Below are 24,303 nucleotides of genomic sequence, written 5' to 3' on the forward strand. Positions count from 1 at the left end.
AACTGTGCAAGAGAGCTCGTGTGATGACGTGCAGCTTTCTGCACAGAAAGCTTCCTCTCAGAAAGCATGTAATCCTGAATTGAGTTCTGTGGCTTATTACGGTCAAATACACACACTTATATGTCAAAATTGCTCGTCTTGGCAAGTACTTAAGTCAGCACAGTTGCTTGTGTCTCAAATGAATGTAAACAGTTAAGAAAGAAAGCTGATGTTAAAGAGATAGTTCCCCCAAATATGACAATTCTGTCATTAAAGTATTACTTCAAAAAGAAAATGTACTAATAATTTACTCAGCCCCATCTCATCCAAAGTGTTTGTGTCTTTCTTTCTTCAGTCAAAAAGAAATTAAGTTTTTTGAGGAAAACATTCCAGGATTTTTCTCCACATAAGGGACTTCTATGGCAACCAACGGTTGAAGGTCCAAATTAATGCAGTTTCAAAGGAAGGAACTTCTATATAAATTTTAACCTAAATTGTTCATCTTGCGTTGCTTCACGATGCGCCACTGATGCGTTATCACGTCAGAAAGGTCATGCTAGACGTAGGTGGAAGTACCGCCGAGCGAACATGCAAATACTAATACAAATGGCCTTTACCAAAAAAAACAACAACTCCATCTTCACCTTCAAAATTATCCAAAACTGTTGTGTTACCTTTTTTTCGCATGTGTGTTTTGTAAGCACGGGGGGCAGTACCTTTGCCTACATCTAAGTTGACCTTTCCGGCATGATGACGTAATCACTGGCCCGTCAAAGAGTTTATAAACAACTGTATAGTTTTAAATGACTGATAGTTTGACTGGATAAAACCATATTCCTGGCCTGGGATCGTGCAGAGCCTCTGAAGCCCTTCCTTTGAAACTGCATTAATTTGGACCTTTAACCATTGGTTGCCATTGAAGTCTCTTATGTGGAGAAAAATCCTGAAATGTTTTCCTCAAAAAACTTAATTGCTTGGAAAGAAACCAATTAATATCTTGGATGAGATGTGGGTGAATAAATGATCAGGAAATTTTTAATTTTGAAGTGAAATAATCCTTTAATTACTCACCCTAGTGTTGTTTTAAACTAGTAAAACTTTCATTCATCTTCAGAACACAAATGTAGATCTTTTTATTTAAATTTTAAAGATTTCTCTTCCTCCATTGACAGCTACGTAACTACCAAATATGTGTGTTTCGAATATATAAACAAAAGTCTTACGGATTTAGAACGACACAAGAGTTAATGATGAAGCTATTTAAATTTTTCAGGTGAACTAACCCTTTAAAAGTGACAGCAGCCTAATACAACTAGTATTTCTAGTTTGAATACTAGGTTTTGTCAGAATGCAGACCCACTGTTTATGACATTGTGTCGTTTGGGTTATGCCAGGGGTTTTTACTCAAAAACTCCAACCCCACCCACCTGTGTTTTAAGTGTGAGCAGCTGGTCAGCCAGCTCCTCTTTCTCTTCCTTGAGGAGTTTATGAATCTGGTTGGATTTGATGCGTTCGCTCATGAGTTTGAAGTTGGCATCATCTTTCTCTCGGAGCTGCTGCATCAGACGAATGTTCTGCTCCTGCATGTCTTCAAACGCCTGGCCAGTAACATCCATTTCACTTAGCAAAGCATCTTCTTCCTGAGAGAGAGACCGATTCAGAGTTTTTCAGAAGAAAGTTTGTCATTCTCATATATTTCTGTAAATCTGAGCTCTACCTGCTTAGCGAGAGAGAGTTTCTTATTCAGTATATCGATCTGCTCCTCCACTGAGCGGATCTTTCTCAGGGCCTCTTCGTCGGCCATCTTCTTTCCTTCTCTCCTCTCTCGCTCCTCCAACTCTCGCAACCGCTGACGGAGCTCCTCGGCCTGCACAAACATGCAAATAAACATTTAAGCCCTAAACTATTCCGATTAACTATTAATCTGTGGGTCTTTTCTTTGTTGAATCTGATAATTACACTTTACTTCCAAAATGTACAATTGGCTACGTACCTCTGACTTGGCCTTCTTCTCCGCTGCCATCAGCTGTACTTTATCTCTCTGTTCTTTGGGTGCGGAGCGGTACATGTCCAACAACAGCTTCATCTCTCTCTGGGACTCTTGGGCTTTCCTGTTTCATAATCACATCGTTACCAACAACTTCACTATAGTCATTATTAACCCTTCCCAAAGTCATTTTGAATGACTTTAAATGAAATAGAATGACTTACTTGAGCTCCACCCGCACTATTTTCAGCTGCTCCACCTCCTTGCGTTTAGGGCCTCCAATCACAGCGCAGCGTTCAACTGCTAGGTCTTCTGATTGGCTGCTGCTGGTGCTGGCTTTCTCCCTTTCTTCTTTCACCGCTACACCTCCAGTACTCCCACGAGTCACCCTCTCTCTTTCTCTATGTTCCTTCTCCTTTTCCTTGTCTTTTTCTTTCTCCTTTTCTTTCTCCTTTTCTTTTTCCTCCTCTTTCACCGCAGTCTCTGTGTCCGTACCCGGTTCAATCTTAACCGTTGCACCTGTAGGAAGAATATATAATACATAATTTCAGAAAATCAAAGCATAAGATACACTCAACTTTGACAAAACAATAATGTGGGTCTCAGTCTGCTTCAAAATGAACTCTGGTGCAGTTCAACTGAAAAATGAACCCAACATGGACCAAACACATCTAAGAAAACTAAAAACAGAACGTAATGTCACAAGACGTGACCCTAATAGGACAGAATGCTGAACAATGCCTGTTTTTCTCAGTTCAGTACAAGTGTCATAAACGCGTTTCATTACAGCAGATCTTGTGTGTGCGTGTGAGAGAGATGGAGGGATTCCTGCTGCTGTTTTGACTCCTTTACATAGTTTATAAACTCTTCACAAATTTTCAGCTGCTCAGTTCCTTTGCAAACTACAATTTTTTTTCTCTTTAGGTTCGGCCTTAAAAACGAGCCAGGATTAAATATATTATTTTCATTTTTTGGTCCAGACCAAAAGAACCAAGAGATCCGAACTACAAGTGTGAACACACCCTAAAAGGCGAGACAGACATCTCAAATATATCTTCATTTGTGTTACGAAGATAAATTAAAATCTTATAGGTTTGAAACAACAATGAGGGTGAGTAAATGATAGAATTTTAAAAAATTTAGGTGAACTTCTTACCCTAATAAATACAATAAGATGAGTTTCAGATTAAACAAAATATCGCAATTCATATTCTTTACGTGACCGGTATATATTGTTGCATTTTATATCCAGATATATTGATATAATTATATATTTTTACACCCCTATTATTTTTGTATCATTGAGATTCTATTATTTTTTTAATCAGGGCTGGTTATTGACACAAATTTCACGATTCGATTCACAAGCTTGCGATTCAATTCAATTTGATATGGATTCATTTGGATGTATAGGTGTAGCAACTGTAAAGAAAATATGGACATAGTGTCCGTGACGTCGCCCATAGGATTCCAATAAGACATTTTGAAGCGTAGAGTCGAGCTGACCGTTGCCATCTTAGCAACGCGTCATCGCTCATCACGCCTGGAAAACAGAAAATGGGCAAAGAATGGGGTGTGGGCGAAGCTTAGGTGACGCGATGACTAACAGACAGCGGATAGACACCTGTCACTCAAAGTAACCACGCCCTTAATTATGCAGAACTTTAAGGCTTCATATAATGTAAACAAATGAGTTTTGAAAAAAACTGTCAACGTGTTTTACTGCCGTTAAATTGGGAAATTTAACATGAGGCTCAATGAGATTCTGCTTCCTTCTGGAGCCTTCTGGCCAGCCGAGGAATTGCAGTTTACATTGCTTCCGTATTGGCTCCCAAAAAACATGGAGGAGGTTGCCGTTTGTGTGTAGCACATGGCAAATTCAAGGGAAAAAATTCTCACTAACTTATGTTGTAAACTAGCATACAGGGAGTCAGTTGGTACATCATTATAATATTGAAGGTTCAAATAAACTGATTTGTATACAAACACTTATAATAATAAAGTATTAATGTTAGTATTATGAAGTATTATAAATTATAATAACAATTATATTTCTAATCCAATTACATTTAAAATATAAAAATGGTGGTTGTAATAAACATTTGACAGATTTAATCAAACATACATTAACATTGAAGAACATTAAAATGTATAATGAATGTAGTGCATAGAATATTTAGTAAAAATGCTCCTCTCTACAGTTTTCGGACATTGAATGGCTTTTCTGAAGTAAATGTAACATTACGTGACTTTTTTTAACATATATTTTTTTATTGATGTCTTTGCACGGTTGATTACATGTGATATGATATGTACTGTATCTTTCAACACCCCTTCTGATGTTCACTCATGTTTATTTTGTGTTGTAACTAGTAGTAAAGAGGAAGAGATGATCAGTTGATATCATGTCACATTTAAGAAGTGTTAAAACTAATACTTATTGTTTAAATTTCTTTCTTTTTTATTTATTTTTATTTGAAAGCTGAGATGAGGTTTCATATCAGAAGTAATACATTTTCTTGAGATTTATTGGATGGAAGGTGCTACAAAGCTTTGCTCATTCATCAACAGAAAACTGCATTAACTGATCGATTCTAGGGATTTAATAATCAATATCAGTTCTTCAAAATGAGAATCTATTAAAAAAAGAAATCTGCATTTTTTAAAATATGTTTATAAAGTTTATATTAATTATTATTTCAGTTTTTGTTATTTTATTTTACAAACTAAATGCAAATTATAAATATTTCCTCAGAAACTAGCTAAAATAAGTTTAGCCTAGTTTAACATTTAGCCTTTAGTTAAAAAAAATTTATTTCAAGTGACAGTTTCTTTGATGTTTATAGTTGTAGTTAATCATAATAACCCTGCTGCACACGTTATCAAGATATCAATTTTATTTCTATATATCGTGCAGCCCTTTACGTTACAATATTTATATTGTCTGCCATGTGAAAATCTTATTTTGATTAATTAGAGAAGAAATAACACACCTCACAACTTAGTCATAGCCGTAACACAAATGTTACAGGACGAAAAGCAATCAGAAGATTAATGCATGGTTTAATACCATAGCAAACAGCAACAATTAAAGATAAAAACGCAGTGTGTACCAGTAGTGCTGGGTGTGGCGGAGCCGCTATCTGGCTCTGTCTTCACAGTAACATCACCCGTCGGAGCAGGTGTAAGCGGGGAGGCGGTCTCTTCCTTCACATCCATCTCTGTGCTGGACTGTGATTGGACAGCAGCATTACCTTTAGCAGCACGGAGCTAAATAGGGGACAACAGAAACTTCAGCAACCACATGCTTTCTTTTAGAGTAAAAATTTGCTTCTAATACTTCTTTTAGAGGCAATGTGTTCGTGCCTGGTTGAGCTCTTGCTGAGACTCTCTCATTCGGAGTTTATATTTAACCACCTCTCCCTTCATCTGCTGGTTATGATTCTGCAGTGTACTGATCAAATGTCTCATCTCACGGTTTATAGGGCCTGAGAAAGAACGAGAGGGCACTAAAGGAGTCAATTCAAATGCTGATCTGAGCGAAAATAGACACATGAGCACATCATTGTAAAGCAAGCAAAAGAATGTTACCTGCTTGTTCATTAGCAGCTAATGTCTGCTCAAATTCGATCCTGAGCATCTCGTACTCCTTGCGCACCTGCGCTAACGTGTCTTCCAACTGAATCACTTCAGTACGGACCTTACGCTGCAAGGACACCTCGTCATTCTGAAATAACACCCATAAATCATTATTCCACTCATGCTTTAATGACAATAACATCCACAGTACTCGATTTACAAAAAAATCCATGATTGCAATTTACAGATTATAGATTACACTACAATTTACTCAATAGCATTATTAGACATTTTTCAAAGGCTGCATGATATATTAAAACCATTTAAAAAAGATACTATTGGAAAAATGGGCAAGCGTAAGGATTTAAGCGAGTTTGACAAGGGCCAAATTGTTAAGGCTACAGGACTGGGTCAGAGCATCTCCAAAACTGCAGCTCTTGTGGGGTGTTCCCGGTCTGCAGTGGATCTATCATGGGTGGTGAAGGCTCATTGATGCACGTGGGGAGCGAAGGCTGGCCCGTGTGGTACTGAAGCTACTGAAGCTCAAAATGCTAAAAAAAAAGTTAAGAAAGGTGTCAGAATACTCAGTGTATTGGACAGCACATTCCAGGGCCCAGGCCCCTCTTTGCCCGTAACAGTGGACAAAGGTTTGCTCCATTTTGATTGGATCTTGTTGGACTAGCACAAACAAAATGTCCAACGGCATTAGATAAAGATGCTTGGACAACATCCAGACACTTCTTTGAGGGCAAGAAGAAGACCTCTAGTACCAAGCCCAGGAAAGACAGGACTTCTCATTGGTCCACATAGTGGGTGAAACAAAAGCCCCTTTCACACTGCGATTCCGGCAAATACACGGATAATGCGACCCGGCATTTGTTCCCGGGCCGCTAGATTTGGCCCATTTTCACTGCCAGCGAAATACCGTAATATGTGCGCTTTCTCACACAACCGGTAACGGTCCCGGAACGAGTTGACACGTGATGTCCTGATGTGACGTATAATGGCGAGCGATCTGCTTCAGTGCGGATAGTAAGGAGCTCCGTGGTCTCGACTTGTGTCCAGTTTGCACACATTTCTGCTTGTTTCATTTTAGTTTCTTTTGTATACGAACACTCTCTGCGTTTAAAACACAGACTAGCTCTTCTGGCACTGCAGGGTTGTATTATTGAAAAAACAAGCTCTAGGAGTCGCACGATAACTACGTACACGTTGCGGCATTAGTTTCGGCTTTTGTTCACACAGCGCTCGTCCCGGGTCGAATACCGCAATGTTACTAGGTCCCCGACTCGGGTCGAATTCGGTAATCAATGCCGGGACGTGGTTGCTTTCACACAGAAGGCGACCCGACAATTTTCCGGGAATATTGCGGGTCCGACGTGCAGTGTGAAAAGAGCTAAAGAAAGACCAAAACTGATCCATCCAAATCCATTCACAACTATGTTTGGAAACCTTAAGACTGGTGTAAACTACACACATCCATTTCATACTTATTCAGAGAAAGAAGTATTCTCAGTGACAGCTATTTGTAATACAACATCTTCCACAAATGCAGCTGTTAATGAACAAATGAATGAACACATGACAGTTCAATCTTTTTCCATCATGTTTGGTTTCTATTTGTTTAGTATATTGCCAAGGGCATTCTGATGATGGTTTGGAAAGTGAGAAATGCATTGATGAACTTTAAAGACCCTTTAAAGACTTCTAACTGTGTACAGTATGCAAATGAGTTCCACAGGGGAAAGGGGTGGGCCACACTGTGTGCCCTCTCTGATGCCAGCAGCCAATAGCAACACTGGAATGGAGAAGCGCCAAATTGCAATCTCCTCCTATTCGGAAAAGGATAAAGGTACCATTTCAATAGACACTCCTTGTTCTGAGTCTGTCCGCCGAGGATTAGACTGTGACAGAGCAACCAAGTTCTGAGTCTGTCCGCTGAGGATTAGACTGTGACAGAGCAACCAAGTTCTGAGTCTGTCCGCTGAGGATTAGACTGTGACAGAGCAACCAAGTCCTGAGCCTCTGGTTTAACCAGAGAGACAACACAAGATCCGAGGTTTTGAATCTACAGCTTGTGAGGCAGCAACAGATACGACAACGTTCTGAGCCTCCAGCCTGTGAGGAAAGAGACATTAAACAAAACTACGTCTCCATGAGTCTCCATGCTAAAGAGACCAGAGCAGATTGACCAACTTCTGAGTGTCTGGTCCAAAGAGGCAGAAGACACACAGAGACATTTGCAACAAGGTTAAGCTCAGGAGAGCAAACCTTCACATCAAGGTTCCTTCATCTGCGTGTTCCAGATTAAGGACCTTCTGCACCTACTTCAGGGCCTCATCTGCGTGATCCAGATTTTAGGACCCTTTGGTGCCCCAGGAGATCGGCATCCCACAGATCTTCGTGTTCAAGGCTGTTGAAACGGATTCCAGCTTCTTTCTTCACTGCATTGTCTCCCAGCAAAACCAGTGGAAGAAGTCATCACCATCAGACTGCTTACTCAACCACGAGGAACGTAAATATCACTTAACCAAACCTCTTTCTAGAGACCTTGGCATTGTCTAGTATTGGCATGGCAGTATATGATTTTCTAATTTACAGTAGAGGTAATATAACTGATGCTAGTTAATAACAAATAATCTATCGTTTATTTGTTTAATGCATAATAAGGTTCTTCACCTTAATTTCAGAGAAACAACAGTTTATCTTTCCATAAGATAACGTAACTCTTCTATAGCCACACTTAACTTACATGTATTTTATACATTTTACGCACTTTATTCCTTTATCATTCATCGTATTCATTTAGTAGTTGTGTTAATTGTTCTGTTTATCTTTTGTTAATAAAATCTATTTTATTACAATTGTGTCTTCCTTGTGCTGATAAAGCAGAAAAGGCTTTACAAGTTAGAAATCTCACCAATCTTTCAGATAAACCAGCTGACCAACTCTCCCCCCTTTACATTCATTATAAATGACTGGGCAGCCTCCTGTTCGGAGTGTTCTCATACAGCCAAGGTAAAAGGCCTTGACTAGTGTCCCAAACTAAGAGGGGGGAAGGTGGTCATCTGATGTACTCATAACCACACCTTAAGTAACGTGTGATCCAAAAATCACAACGTTAGCGGTGATGTGAGTACCAATCAATATCTTACTTAGTGTCCTTGGGTGGACAAAAGTAAAAATCACAGCATCTCAGTTTGTTGCGTATGGGGTGGCATAGCCGAAGACCAGTCAGGGTGCCCATGCTGACCCCTGTTCACTGCCGAAAGCGTCAACAGTGGGAACATGAGCATCAGTACTGGACCACAGAGCAATGGAAGAAAGTAGTCTGGTGTGATGAATCACATTTTCCTTTACATTTCATGAATGGCCGGGTGCGTTTGCGTCGCTTATCTGGGGAACACATGGCACCTGGATGCACTATGGGCACACACACACGTACTAACAGATGGGCGCACACACAAACACAGACCCGGGACTCACTTACACACACAACACATAAGGACAACCAAGCGTTCAGCATGTTAGACGAGGTGTATGGTGTACAAGGAGTTGCAGGAGTCCTCGACCACTTTTAATCAGCTCTGACATAAATCACCCCAGCTAGTGCATCTTAGTGACTAGGTTTGACACTTGACTGGAATACTGCGTGCTGATTTGCTAAAACAGACTTATCAGCTTGTGTTCAAAAACAACAAGGGTGCTTGTCAGTTTCTGCTGTAAAATGTGAACTCACAATGCCTTGACAGTGAACAATACAGGCTTTTGTGACAAAGCGCATTTAGGGTACAGAACGTGCTATATGTGGAGAATAACACACGGCAGTATAAAACCATATGATTCCTTGCTCTTGAGACTATTTGAACGAAATAGCACTGTCTCGTCATTCACATCATCACCCCACATACCTCCATGTGGTCCAGCTGGCGCAGACGGGCCGTCCTGGTCGTGTTGAGCCGTGCTTTGGTCTCATCCAGCTGAGATTTCAGCACTAGTGATTCATTATAGAGCACAGAGAACTGTGACTGAAGACAGCGATACTCAGCACTCTCTCTGGCCACCTCCTCAGCCCTGGACAACAACTCCACCTGACAGACAGACAGACAGACAGACACAGAGAGAGAGAGAGAGAGAGGAGAGAGGAGAGAGAGAGAGAGAGAGAGAGAGAGAGAGAGAGAGAGAGAGAGAGAGAGGGAGGGGGAGAGAGAGAGAGAGAGAGAGAGAGAGAGAGAGAGAGAGAGAGAGAGAGGGGGAGGGAGGGAGGGAGGGAGGGGAGAGAGAGAGAGAGAGAGAGAGAGAGAGAGAGAGAGGGGGAGGGAGGGAGGGAGGGAGGGGGAGAGAGAGAGAGAGAGGGGGAGGGAGGGAGGGAGGGAGGGGAGAGAGAGAGAGAGAGAGAGAGAGAGAGAGAGAGAGAGAGAGAGAGAGAGAGAGAGAGAGAGAGAGAGAGAGAGAGAGAGAGACAATCTGTTAGTGAATCTGTGTGACTCTAACAGCATTATTAGGTAATGAATTACCATTCAAAAAGTTTAAATGTCAGCTTGATTGTTCAATGTTTTTGAATGAAGCCTCTTGTACTCAGCAGCAAGGCTGCATTTATTTAATCACAAATACAATAACCATGTGAAATATTATAAAAAAATATTTTATATGTTTAAAATATCAGTTTTCTATTTTAATATATATTCAAATGTAATTTTTTCCTATTATCAAAGCTGAATTTTCAGCATCATTACTCCAGTCTTCAATGTCACATGATTCTTCATAAATCGGTCTAATATGATGATTAGCAGATCGAGACACGCATTATTATCATTGTTGAAAACAGTTGTGCTGCTTCATATTTCTGTAGAAACAGTGATACATTTTTTTTCTGGATTCTTTTGAAATATAAAAGTATGATTCCTACGATGAACTGCACACTACTGAACAAAGTAGTGTACGGGGAACTTGTCTATAAAAAGCACCTATTTTTGTGTATATGCATGGTGTTTATTTGACGGTGACCTTAATATTATAATCTAAGGGTGTAATCAGACCAGCAGATCATTTGCTTTGTTCCAAAACAGAGAAAATGTTGTTACAATGTTGCAATTTCTCCTTGGTTCCAATTGATTTCACAAAGCAATATTTCAAATCATACCAAAATCTGTTTATGCAAGTCATTAAAGTAAAACTGTCAAAATGACACTGCAGTTTTCTACATTACGTTGATCCGTAGGGTCAGATTGCTTTCTTACCACAAACTGATCCACAGTTCATTTTCAAGATGGCCAAGACCACCATGCTCAGGTGATCTCGGGCCGATTGTTTTAATGCGGATATGAGGACGACTGCCACTTTCATAAATACATAAATGAACCAAACTTAGAGAGAAAACGTGCCAGGTTCCAAAACAAATGCTTCAAACGAGGCAGGTGTAAAAATGCCCAAAGACTGTAAGATTAATCTAACAAGTTGATGATGTATGTGGTCTTGAGGGCTTTACCTTCATGTTGTTGTTCTCCTGGTAAACTGTCTGCAGGTCCTGCTGGAGTTTCTGGAGCTCACTGAGCCGATTCTCTGCCAGCTCCCTGTTCTCCTCCAACTCACTGTCCATCTCCTCAAACTAACAAGAGATGGGAAAAGGGATTTAATGAAGACAACATTCAGAAACCTTAACACCACAATAAATGTTTCACCACAAAGATTTTTGCCAAAGACCTGCCAATATTCAAGATACATAATTGTCTGTACAAATTTGGGGTGAAGATTTTATATATATATATATATATGAGGCCCGGGACTCGATTAAAAAAAATGAATCTAATTAATTAGAGGCTTTGTAATTAATTAATCGAAATTAATCGCATTTTAATTGCATATAAATATTTGACCTGAGAACAGTGAGAAGCAATTTTTCACATGGATTTTAGTATACCATTGAATAATGACTGAATACATAAGCTTAATCAACAAAATATTGTTTATTTCTTTCAGTCCAGCAGACCAGTGCAATGTTTGCCATTAAGTGTAGCAAAAGCATATTTGTGATATTTGAGGCTCGATGTGCTGCGGTGATACGCTAATTTATTGTTGTATAGCTTGCACACAACCATGCTCTTGTCGACGCTTCCACCCTTTCTTTTTTTAAAACAAAATTTTCCATCCACGGGGCCAAGCAAAGCGGTCTCATCAGCTTCTTCGTTCATGTTCACACTGGTTTGTTGTTGTTGTGACGTGACTCGTGAGCGCTAGTTGGTGTTCCAGTATAATCGGTCCGTTGAAACTCATTCATTGAAAAACGTTCCGCGGTGCAAAAATAAGTGTGGTTAAAATTAGGTTATTTATTTTTTTGCGTAATTAATTAACGTGTTAAAGTCCTGGCCCTAATATATATACATATTTTAATATATATATTTAATTAGTTAATACATTTATTTTGCAAAGATTCATTACATTGATAAAAAGTGACAGTAAAGACAATTATAATGTTACAAACTATTTATTTTTTAATAAATGATAAATGATTATGATTCTATTCATAAAATAATCCTGAAATAAATTATCACAGTTTCCACAAAAATATTAAGCAGCATTAAGCAAATATTTAGTGCTGTCAAAATAAGTGCAAAATAAATGCAATATTTTTTTTCAGTGTAACACATTCAAAATATTTAACATAATTAAAACACCATCCATTTTTGCTTTCATCCTTTTGGCTAGCGTTACATAATATGATTACGCTCTTATTCATGCAAAAGCTTTTAAACCATTTACACATGGTAAGACAAAAAGAGAATGCGCTGTCCTGACACACACACGATGCACAGAAAGAGTGCCAGTATCTTGCGCACAGACAGCGAACAAGAATTTTGCCATATAAATCATGCCAAAATAATGTTTTGTTAAGTATCCTCATAAGAGCAATCTAAAATGAGTTAAATAAAGCCTTAAATGAACATAAAGAGTTGTAAAGAGAGTAAAGAGAAAAATAGGTGCATGTCAGGACATTTTTAATATAACTGATTGTATTCGTCTGAAAGAAGAACGTCATATACAGTTAGGAGTAAATTATGGGCTAATTTTCATTTTTCGGTGAACAATCCCTTTAATGTTAATCAAAGAACCAAGGTAACAGAGAAAATTGTAGTTTTAATTAGGATTAATCTATATTTAATTAATAATTTATGCAGTTAAGACATTTATATAGTTATTAAATTTCTGTATATTGATTATATATAAAGGCCACAGGTAAATATGACTTATTATAATGGTTTTATGTGAAGATTATTTTAACTTTACTTTTTTTTTTTTTAATTGAATGCCTAGGTAACATTGAAATTGATTGCTTTCAATTATACTGTAATGTTGAATGTCTATAATTAATGTTTTGTGTAAATTTCACAGCAACATCAGTAGCAGCATTAGTATCAGTGCTGGCCATTATTCACAAAAATGTGAATTTATTACAATATAAAATATTAAACTCCAATGTTTTAATTTTAATCGTGATTAATCACAGAAAAATGTATCGATTGACAGCACTCATGTGTGTGTGTGTGTGTGTGTGTGTGTATATATATGTTTTATATACTGTATACATGTTTGCAAATACCTGCTTACTTCATGTTTACGGTGAGATTCATTAATGCTAAGCAAACATTTGACATCAAATGTTGACAGGACATAGTCATTTACCTTTCTTTTGTTGATCGTGATGGTTCCACATACACTGCTGGCTTCGCCACACACCTTATAACCTTTACTGTTCACCTGGATAGGACAGAACAGAACATTTAAAAACAATACAAATATTATATCTTGGGTTCACTATCACAAATGTGTGTCAAGAGTTGACATAAAGCAGTGACATAATTGTAACTTCTCCCTCAGGGACATCTTGACATATCCTAGTGTTTTATTTATTTTTTAAATCCATTGTCAATTGCATTATAAACTGAGCACTAAAATAAAAGGCACCAAAGACGTTAAGAAGTCCATCTCAATACAGTGGTTCTACAATCATTTTATGAAGCGACAAGAATAGTTTTTGTGCGCAAAAAAACAACAACAACTAAATAACGACTTATAAAGAAACGGCTGATTTCAAAACACTGCTTCCAGATACTTTGGAGCTTAATGAATCAGCATATCAATTCATGATTTGGATCATGTGTCAAACTGCCAAACTGCTGAAATCACGTGACTTTTGCATCCAAACCACTGATGCAATACGCTGATTTATAACAGTTCAAAGCATCACGAATACAAGTCCATCACTATACAAGTCGTTATTTAGGTTTTTTTGCGCACAAAAACTATTCTCGTCGCTTCATAAAATTATTGTAGAGCCACTGCAGTGAGATGGGCTTTGTAACGACGTCTTTAGTGCCTTTATGGGTCTTGATAGAGGAAATGACATTGGTGTCAATGAAGGCTGAGCCATCGGATTTCAATAAAAATATCTTCATTTGTTCTGAAGATGAATGGAGGTCTTACGGGTGTCGAACGACATGAGGGTGAATAAATGATGACAGAATTTAAATTGTTGGGTGAACTAACCCTTAAATGTTCCTTAAGTGTAGCCTTGGTTCTTTTTCTAGCAAACCATGTTTAACTAAGGGTAGCCTTAACCTTAAACCTAAGGGTTTTCTTAACTTAAGGGCTTTCATGCAACCAGGCCCAGGGCTTAAGCAAACTAAATGATTGGAGAAGTCCTGCATTCTTCACTAGAGGGAAGTCTGTTGTTTCACCAGAAGGTAAATTTACACTTAAAGCAACACTGTGATATTTTCCCCCATCTAGCGGTGAAAAGGTATATGACCATCCAGTGAATATTAGTTTCTGTTCCTCTCAATTCTGATTTCGTTTTAACTCCTACGGTGGCTGATTTAGTCCAAGATTAACTTAGCAATCCCCCTTTTCACATTCGACACTGCCATCGAGTGTTAAAACGCGAAAAGCGAAGCTTGAATTTATGGGTATGTCCCTCTTTGGCTAATGTACTTTCAAGATGGAGAGGCAACATGGCGACCAGCATTCGAACCCCTCACCCGTATGTATTTTCAACAGCATATTATAAACTTACGAGAATACTTTATTACTTGAAAGAAGTAAATATACATTAATAAGCACATATTTTTGAAAGAACTAAATGTTTTTAGCTAAGAATAAACTAAAAAAGTTACACAGTGTAGCTTTAATGCTGACTTTAAAGGCCCTGATATACTTACAGTTAAGTTCTTTTTTGTTCTTCACTTAGGGGTAAAAAGACATTCAAAATAACTTTGCAGCAGTATAAAGTTTTTGTGTCGCTTTAAATTATAATTTAGAACTCCAAATAAACTGATTTTGTTCTAAATGACGTCACACAAGTTCGTTCTTTGATTTAGCTTGAAGTATATCAGGGCCTCAAGATGGTAAGTAGTGTCCATTTCATGTCAACTTTGTAGGGCAAAAACCACTTACCCTTTCCAGCACCTCTGCAAGATGCGTGTTGAGGCGATTCTCTCTCCGTCTGATTTTCTCCATGTCCCACTGCAGCTCCTCAATAAGACCCTGCAGCTCACTGATCCTGTTATCAGCACGATTAGCCGCACGGCCCAACGAACGAGACTAAATACACATACATTGTGAGCAATACAGTAAGATTAACAGATAAACACGCCAACAAATCAACCACCAACCTCGCTGGTCATGTGACTATGCTTCTGTTGGAGGCTGTTGGTCAGTTGGCGGAGACGTTCATTCTCATTGGTCAGAAGGGTGTTGAGGCGGACAGCGGCATCCCAGAGACTGCCACCTGAAGGAAGTCGCATAATTAAATACCGAATGAACAGACAGACATAAACAGCATTCGTGTTTTTTAGTTAATTCGATGGCTTGATCAACAACGGATGTCGAGCTGCTTAGAGTTGGTCTCACCCGTTCCAGAATCCACATCCTTCTTCAGTTGATCAACTGTGTTCTTCAGGTTCTCGTAGATTTCTACCACACGACTGGCCTGTTTGCAGCTGGACTCCACTCGCTCCTGCAGCTCAGCGTCTATCTCCTCACTGCTGCTGCTGGCCAGAATGGCCAGAAAAGAGCTCACTCCCTCCCCCTGTGGACCTGTATAAAAAAATGACAAGAGAAGCATATTTCCACCAGGGTTAGAGGAAAGATTAGACTCTTAGAAAAGACAGAGACCTGGCCTTAAATGAACCAGGCTGTCCATTTTAATAATTGTAAAACTGAAACAGAGAGAATGGAGAATGAATTGCAATTTTAAATTCAAATACTATGATGCTCACCCAAGTTGCTATTATAGTGTAAATACCCAGATATAGTCACGGCAAAGTTATTTTCCTTTCTTCACTTAGGGGTAAAAATAAGTCTGAAATGTGTGACCAGTGATATACTGATAACGAACCTCCCGACGCCACCCACTCTACTAAGTGTGGAAAGCCACAGAATAAAACAATAAAAAGGTAATTGATAATCACAATTCACAAGACTTTGTTCTTGCAATTCTAAAAAAAAAAAATCCTCAGAATTAAAATCACAATTCTGAGAAGAAAAAAATTCAGAATTGCGGGATGTAAACCCACAATTGAAATATAAAGTCGCAATTGTTTTTAAAATGTTTTATTCTGTGGTGGAAACAAGCTGAGAATGAAGTTTAGATTAATATGGTAATATGTGCTGTGCATTTTCCTCTCAATAACAAAATAAACTAAACAAAAATGAGAAAACAGCCAGCATTTTTAATAAAGCATAAGAAAAGAATCTGATCATAGCAACATGGATATGTTTACACAAGCTCTGCAATGTAGCACTCTAGTAAAATCACGTCACATTTATATAGCACTTTATACAATAGATAGCTTATCAAACAACTTGAGTGTATTAAACATGAAAAAAATTTTGTCAGTGTCCCATTTCAACAGAGGTTGAACTTCAAAGTAGCTCTCTAGTGTGTTCATGTTTTAACTCACGGACGTCTGACCTTAAACAAAAGAAATGAACTGGAGAAGATTTCCATGTGAAAGAAGGCGGAGCCTCTGCGCACACCCACCTATTATGTAATCGCCACGGACCAATGGTAGTAAAAAGGTGAAGAAAACATTTGGCCTTACTTGGCCTCAAGTTGTCAAGAAGACGAGGACACCAAATTCAATATTCTAACATTTAAAATGCAGAAATTCAGATCATACAGAAAATGGGTCAGAGGTCAAGCTTCCAGGTTCAACAGGGAATAGCAGAGTTGTTTCAAACCTGTATGAATTTTTTTCTTCTGCTGAACACAAGAGATAATAATTTTTGTAGAATATGGGTAACCAAACCCACTGACGTCCATCGTACAGAAAAAAATACTATGGAATACTATTGAAGTCAATGGGGTTTTAGTTACCCGTAATCTTCAAAATATAATTTTTTGCGTTCAGCAGAAGACAGACATTCATACAGGTTTGGAACAACATGAGGATGAGAAATGATGAATTACTATTACTATTACGGATTATAGGCGTGCTACAAATGGTGTTTAGTTTTATTCACTCATCAACTTTAATGTTTTTTTTGTACCTCTGTCTTTTGCTCGCTCCTGGTTTGAGTCTCCATCTGGTTCCGGTGTTCCAGGTTTTAAGCTCCGCCCTTCAGGTGGTTGGATTTCCACAGGTTCACTCCCCGATTGGTCATAGCGATGCACAATTAATCGCACATTTTCATCAAACTGAAAAAGCAAAGTGGAACAAAAATCAGGATTAAAGAAAAAAACATTTTTTTTTTTATTGATGTACTGTAAATACAACCCAATTTTTTTTTACCTGGTTCCAGTATCTGTTTAGAATCAACAAACTTGCATCATCTGTCGCCTGACGAGTCTCCAACCTCTCAACTCGCTCCCTCAGTTCATCCTCAATCACCTACATCAACACAACGGGAAGAGTCTGTGTTTGCATGTATACATGCGATGTTTCCACTTTTCAATGATGACAGATTCGACTGAATACTTTCATTTTATATAAATCATTCCAAGGTTCAGTTTCAAAACATTTTACATTTTTTCTCTTTTGCTCACCAAGGCAGCATTTATTTGATCAAAAATAGTTTTCTATTGTAATATATATATTTTTTTAAATGTATTCTTGTGATGCAAAGCTGGATTTTCTAATTGTTTCCGACCATTTTAAAGAGTTCTTGAATTAAAAACCTTACGCACCCCAAACTTTTGAATGTTAGACATATATTAGAGGTCTGTATCTACCTGTCTTTGGTCGAGGGCCTCTCCCAACTTCCTGTTTTTGATCTGCAGTGCTTTGATATCTTGTTCTTCCTGCAAGAAAAAAATACACTGTCAGTGGGAACCAATGGACAAGGGACCAGAATCAGAAGTCAGAATTCAGACTTAATTTCTCCATAGCACTCTCACACATTCACACAAGTAGAGATGCACTTCTGATATTTATAGGCCGATGTTTGATTAATTTACAACCATCAGCATATCGGCTATGGCATGAAAAGGGCATATAGGACAAACCGATGGTTTATTAATTAACTGTGTGAAGGCACTGAGCTGCATAATGTCTGCTGCATAATCCAAGATTATGTAGCTAAAATCCTGCTGCGCTGCTGTCATAAATAAAACGTGGGTCAGTACACTTAAATCAAATCACAATATATACTAGCGCTTTATACATATATATATATATATATATATATATATATATATATATATATATATATATATATATATATATATATATATATATATATATATATATACTTTTCTGTACCCAGAAACTGCTAAACATGCCTAAAAATCACTATTTTCTTTCATATGTATCTTTGTTTTGTTGTATTTATGTTGGGCTGCTGAATGTTAAATAGATCCAGTCTATGTTCATTAGAATCAATGTATTTGATAATGCAGCAATAAACTAGCTAGTAGGCTATAAGTTAATGTAAATTTTGATTTTTTTACTTTTATGATTTAAAACATGTTAAAATCACTATCTATTTTAATGACAACATTTTTAAATATGAGGGTAAGTGACAAATATCTGTATCAGCCAATAATTGTTTGTTAAAATCGGCATCAGCTCCCCAAAAAAATAAAAACAGGAGTGCAACCAACATTGAGATGACAATATATGAATTTTTGATTTTTTAACTATTTATTTGTATGATACAGCTGCAAATAAGTACATATTAACATTCTACATAATCTCCTACATAATTGTTTTAAACACAATATTATTGTAATATGTAATGTGAACATTTGGTTGAATCACCTTATCACTCATCTGATGTTACACAGTCATTAGCTATGTTTCATCACCGTTTTTATGCACATTTTGAAGTTCGCATCAGAAACGAGTGATGAAAATGGCAAATTTCACCTAAAAAACAAAATTGCAATTACGCCCACTTGAGGTGGTTTTTGACTTTTGCACAAAAAAAATATTAAAGATAAATTCTAGAAAAAATACTGACATAGTGAGCATTAAACCCCCTACACACTTTACTGTCGATGTCCAGAAAGCTAATAAAAACATCATCAAAATAGTCCATATGTGGCATCAGTTGGTTGATTAGAATCTCTTGAAGCATCAAAAATACATTTTGGTCCAAAAAATATCGAAAACTATGACTTTATTCAGCATTGTCTTCTCTTCCGTGTTCCGGCTCAAAAAAAGATTCAAACAGCCATGAAATCAGTAGCCTGATAAGCCAGACCTCAAGATGTTTGGTCTGGAAACTCACCATTGACGGCTCAATCCGAGGGGCGGGATAAACGGTTGTCTTTCAAACTCCCTCTGCACGCGATAGGATAGCGCTACACCAACCAGAGCAACGAAGGTGAAACAGAGCTCGCTGACTGATTAAACATTCGCCGTATCCGGTCGGCTAAACTACGAACACATCTTCCCTTTTTAAGAATGACTTCAGTGCCGCTCTTTGTTCTTTTCTCAGAGAAAAGCTTAACGCCAAGTCTTCCAGAGTCGCGGTCAGAGCTGATTCGAAAGACCGCCGTTCGCCAGTTTCTGTGTTTACTAGAAGCACACAAACACAACTCGGCCGTCGTCATTATGGCCCCGCCCACCGACTCTATACATGATGTGATTGGGCCGTCCAGATTTTGAGGAACACAGCTCAGAATGGTATTGAGAGTTCCTAGACGACACTTGCGGGCAAATTAAATTTGCTGCCGCTAGGGTGCGTCGCGATTTCTAGGCTAATGAATCAGTGAATCGATCAATGATTCGGATCGTGTGTCAAACTGCTGAAATCATGTGACATTGGCGATCCGAATCATTGATCGATTCATGAATTACATAAATTTCATTTTTGGGTGAACTAACCCTTTAACATCAAGCAAGTCACATAAGTAAAAGTCTTGCGCCCAGTCTATTTTCTGCTATATGCGTCACAGCTTCACCTAAAACGTACACTTTTTCACAATGTTGAAGCAGCCTATTAAAATCATACAGATATTGCGTGCAGTTCCGATTTGCATATTGCAATATATACATTTGCGATATTTTGATATATAGTGCAGCCCTAATCTTTTGTGATATTAGTCCTAAGATTTTTGAAAATATATACCTTGCTTGTGAAAATTATAAAAATAAATAAATACTGCTCAAATCCCAAAAAAGAGCATCTCACCAGGTTGGATCCTCCTCCCAGTTTGATGACGGTTTCTACAGCAGTGCTTCCTCCTGATCCAGTGCTCATACCCTCTCCATCCTCACCTCCCTTCTTCTTCTCTGGAGGAGCGCCGAGGGTGGCAGAGCTACTGGGATCACTGGGGCGCTTCTGACCTGACATCACGTACCTCACTGTGGAAAACAAAGAGACAGACACCATCCGTCGATACAATAAATCACAACAGTACTGATGGATTATAAAGTGCAGAGTATCTGTATTATTGTTGAATTGTGTGAAAATGAATAACACAGGAGTTAAAAATCTATGAAGGGAATCAAAGGAATCTGAAAATACCTGAATACTTAAGTTATGCTTCTAAACAACAGGCTAATAATAATAATAAAAATATGATTGTGCATTTTGTATAAAAAATTATAATGGTTGTTTATTATTATCATAACATAATATTAATAGTAATATTTTAAACCCTTTACTTATGATAATATTTAAATTATAATATGCCTGACAGAGGTATCTGCACATTTAAGATGTAATAGTAATAATGATGTAATTACGCTTAGTACCGATAACAGTATAAAGTAGCACCTAACATTGTACTGATCTTAAAGTATTAGTAGCATATTACATTGATAGTAATGGTATCATATTATAATATGGCACCTTAAAAATACCATGGCATCTATATACTATAGATATATTGACATGGTACTCCGAGGTATTTCATAGGATACAATGGCATTTTATTGTTTGTGGACACATTAGCACACACTCGTAGGCGTCATTAATAAATATATACAGTAACGATAATACGAATGTAAGAAAGTGTGTTTATTGTTAAACCGCGGCGAGCACTACACTGGTCTATGAAAGCCCTGTGAGAGCAGAGGCCTCTCGCGCTGAAAATGCACTGTTCATCATCTAATAAAGAGCTAAGTAGGTTTTTGTTCATTTCTTACCTAATTTTGATTACTATTGATTGTGAAATGGTTTTATGGATGTAGCAGTTGCGCTTCATCCAGCGGCCGAACCACCTCCCGGAAACAGAGCGTAGCTTCTCTTCTTCTCCGGCGCGCTGAGCTGATGCGGTCGTTGAAACTGCAGCGCCACCGCATGGTGGTAGGACTGACAAGAGGCCTAGTTCTGTGCGATAATCGCTGACACAACTTACTTAACCCTGCCTTTATGTACGGAGTTGCCATATGGCAAGAATTGATTTCTACTCATTTCCTTGTTTTTCAGAAAAAAGATACAATATATTGCACTACGGGAATTAAACAGGCCTTAATATTTGAACTGAAGCTAAGCAGGGATGTGCCTGGTCAGTACCTATGGGAGACCTCCTGGTAAAACTAGGTTGCTGTGTGGGTCCTGACGCCAAAGTATAGTGATACTTTAGAAGTACTTTACTGTAACAAGCACCGTATCTTGGATAAGACATTAAACCGAGGTCCTGACTCTCCGTGGTCACTCAGCAACCTGGCCAAATTTGCCCATTAGCATCTGTCTTCGTCACTCTGTCTCCTCTCAACCAATCAGCTGGTGTGTGTGGTGAGCATTCTGGCACAATATGGCTGCCGTCGCATCATAAGGTAGATGCTGCACATTGGTGGTGGTTGAGGAGATTCCCCCTTTATATGTAAAGTGTTTTGAATACCCAGAAAAGCGCTATATAAATGTAACAAATTATTAAAAATCCCAGGATGTCATTCGGAAAAAGAGTAGGGATATAACCCAGTTGCCCCTGTCCATCATGGCCTCTAATAAACCCCATACACTGATTGTCTCCTCTCCACCAATCAGCTGGTGTGTGGTGTGAGTAGGGTTGCAACGGTATACCGGTACGGCTGTATCGCGATATTGACATGTACGATTATCGCACCGTGAGCATACACGTTTTTGGAGGAAAAAATGAAAACAGATCTCACCTGCGCTACTGCGCATATACAACGTCATTACACGTCACTGCTTAGACTCCAATCCATGTACAACTGAGAAAATGTCAGAGCCAGAGGCTACAAATTCTAATCTCTATCCCCTGACCAAAAAAAAGTTACAATCTGCAGTATGGGAATACTTTAGGTATTCGAAAAATGACCGCGGGGTTGTCCTTGAAGATGGTTATCCAGTTTGCACGAAGAGTGGCTGCAAAAGCAGGAAATACTTCAAACATAGGTTCAAACTACTTATTTTTGGTTTGTATAAGAAAAGCATAATTTTATAGAAAAACTTTTTGACCATTTTGTATTTTGGTACAGTATTGCCATAGAGCACATTTTCCCCAAGTTTTATGGCAACTTTTATTGCACACAACAATCATTATTATGCAGCAAAAACTGTTAATAATAGGCTAATGATGATGACTTATACATAAAATGTGAAAGTGACTCTTGTGTCACGCTCTGTGCACAAACTATTTGGACTCTGTCCTTGAGTGTGCATTTCAGACTCTTGCCTTTGAATTCAGAGTCCATGTTGTGAAATCTTCTTCTTCATCATGAAGCTTATCACTGGCCTGAGCAACTCAAACCCTTTCATCAGACCATTTCTTGTTTGTTTGCCAAAATCATTTCATTGACTGCTGTTGATGTAATTCTACCCACCAGCACACAGTTTCTGTGTTTGTTTGACGTCAAAGCAATCATACAAATTTGATATAATCAAATATAATATTTATTATGATAAAGTGACATAATCACACTCATCCAGCACACACACACACACACACACACACACACACACACACACACACACACACACACACACACACACACACACACACACACACACACACACACACACACACACACACACACGGGTAGAGAGAGGCCTGTTTTATTTTTAGTGTATAATTTACATTAAATGTCAACTGAGGATGTTCAGTTCCAATAAATGTTTGTGAAGTATGTGGAGAATGTGAAAATGTCTTTAAAAGCATCAAAGGAATGCTCTATTTAGGCTCCTCTGCACAGCCAAACACAGTTAAAGGGAAAGTTCACCCCAAAATGAAAGCTTCGTCATTTTCTCACTCTCAAGTTGTTATGTAGGGGTATAACCTTTATGAATGTTTTTTTTTTTTTTTGGGGGGGGGGGGGGCAACATTCTCAGGGCAATATGTAATGGAAAAATAATGGTTATATATAAAAATAATGGTGTAATAATGGTAGTAGTAATCGGCAGGATTTTCATAATAATATCTATTTCATAGGAATATTAAAATATACTTTCTTTCCCTTTTCACCCATTTTGGGTGTCTGATATACATGATTTAAGGTGGTGTCCTCTACAGTGGACGTGAATGAAATCAATGCCCTGTTTCGTAACAGAAAGTCATATTTTGATTTGAAAACCCATAACATTTTCCTGAGATGTTGATTTATTACTAACTATTTAAAACGCTAATCAGATTTAAATGATAAATAACTACAAAATATTCCAAACATTTGGTATCTGTGAAAAGCCCTGAATGTGTTCTTTACAATGCATCCAGACTAACAATTAAATTAAATTAAAACTGTGACATATGATGTCAGAGAAAATCACTAAAATATGATGTCCACAACAGAGGACAAAAGTCCTTATAAAAAGAGAATAAAAGCTTATTCTTCCAAATATCTTCTTTTGTGTTCAGCACAATAAAGAATCACACAGGTTTGGAACAACATGCGGATGAGTAAATGATGACAGAATTTACAATTTTGGGTGAACTACCCTTTAATAACCCCACAACAGCAGGCCTTATATCAGGTCATCTGGATCAATAATAGCTTTTAATTTTGCACAAGTTAAATTATTGCCAACGTGGGTTCTTTCATATGTAATATCAAGGCCATTACCAGACATTTTGTACCTGAATATACAACAAGGAGTGTGATTTATTTGTTAAGGTTCCAAAGTGAGCATGCTTGAGAATAGCAATGCGGAAACTGAAGAACCTGAATATCAACTTTTACCATGCGCTTCACAGTTCACCCATTACTTCCCAAAATAATAGTTTTAAATGTGTTAGCCTACATATTATGGACATTTTTGAGTTAAAAAAAAAACTTCTTCCAAAGTCCACATAGGCAGATATTTTCACACACCCGTCCAATATCCCAGCCAATGGCGTTACCGGAGGCTGA

General features: G+C 38.0%; 1 protein-coding gene across 2 annotated transcripts in view; it reads right to left on the reverse strand.

Moving 5' to 3' along the window:
• The window catches only part of rnf20 (ring finger protein 20, E3 ubiquitin protein ligase), a 33,404-nt gene extending 12,129 nt beyond the window's left edge, over positions 1-21,275 (reverse strand). The window contains exons 1-18 of one of the 2 annotated variants that reach the window (XM_067457900.1): positions 21,139-21,275; positions 20,180-20,352; positions 17,775-17,843; positions 17,335-17,433; positions 17,093-17,240; positions 15,452-15,637; positions 15,214-15,329; positions 14,996-15,142; positions 13,226-13,300; positions 11,034-11,153; positions 9,457-9,636; positions 5,558-5,693; positions 5,333-5,454; positions 5,080-5,236; positions 2,191-2,485; positions 1,973-2,090; positions 1,697-1,846; positions 1,407-1,619 (exon numbers count right to left, since the gene is read on the reverse strand). In XM_067457900.1, coding sequence (XP_067314001.1) covers positions 1,407-1,619; positions 1,697-1,846; positions 1,973-2,090; positions 2,191-2,485; positions 5,080-5,236; positions 5,333-5,454; positions 5,558-5,693; positions 9,457-9,636; positions 11,034-11,153; positions 13,226-13,300; positions 14,996-15,142; positions 15,214-15,329; positions 15,452-15,637; positions 17,093-17,240; positions 17,335-17,433; positions 17,775-17,843; positions 20,180-20,341 — 2,493 coding nt within the window. In that variant the 5' untranslated portion in view covers positions 20,342-20,352; positions 21,139-21,275. Of the gene's footprint in view, positions 1-1,406; positions 1,620-1,696; positions 1,847-1,972; positions 2,091-2,190; positions 2,486-5,079; positions 5,237-5,332; positions 5,476-5,557; positions 5,694-9,456; positions 9,637-11,033; positions 11,154-13,225; positions 13,301-14,995; positions 15,143-15,213; positions 15,330-15,451; positions 15,638-17,092; positions 17,241-17,334; positions 17,434-17,774; positions 17,844-20,179; positions 20,353-21,138 lie in introns of both variants that reach the window. The other variant, XM_067457899.1, reaches the window with a different exon arrangement.
• Between the last annotated feature and the right edge of the window lie 3,028 nt (positions 21,276-24,303).

Source organism: Pseudorasbora parva, chromosome 11, assembly GCF_024679245.1.
Source record: "Pseudorasbora parva isolate DD20220531a chromosome 11, ASM2467924v1, whole genome shotgun sequence".
Taxonomy (NCBI): domain Eukaryota; kingdom Metazoa; phylum Chordata; class Actinopteri; order Cypriniformes; family Gobionidae; genus Pseudorasbora; species Pseudorasbora parva.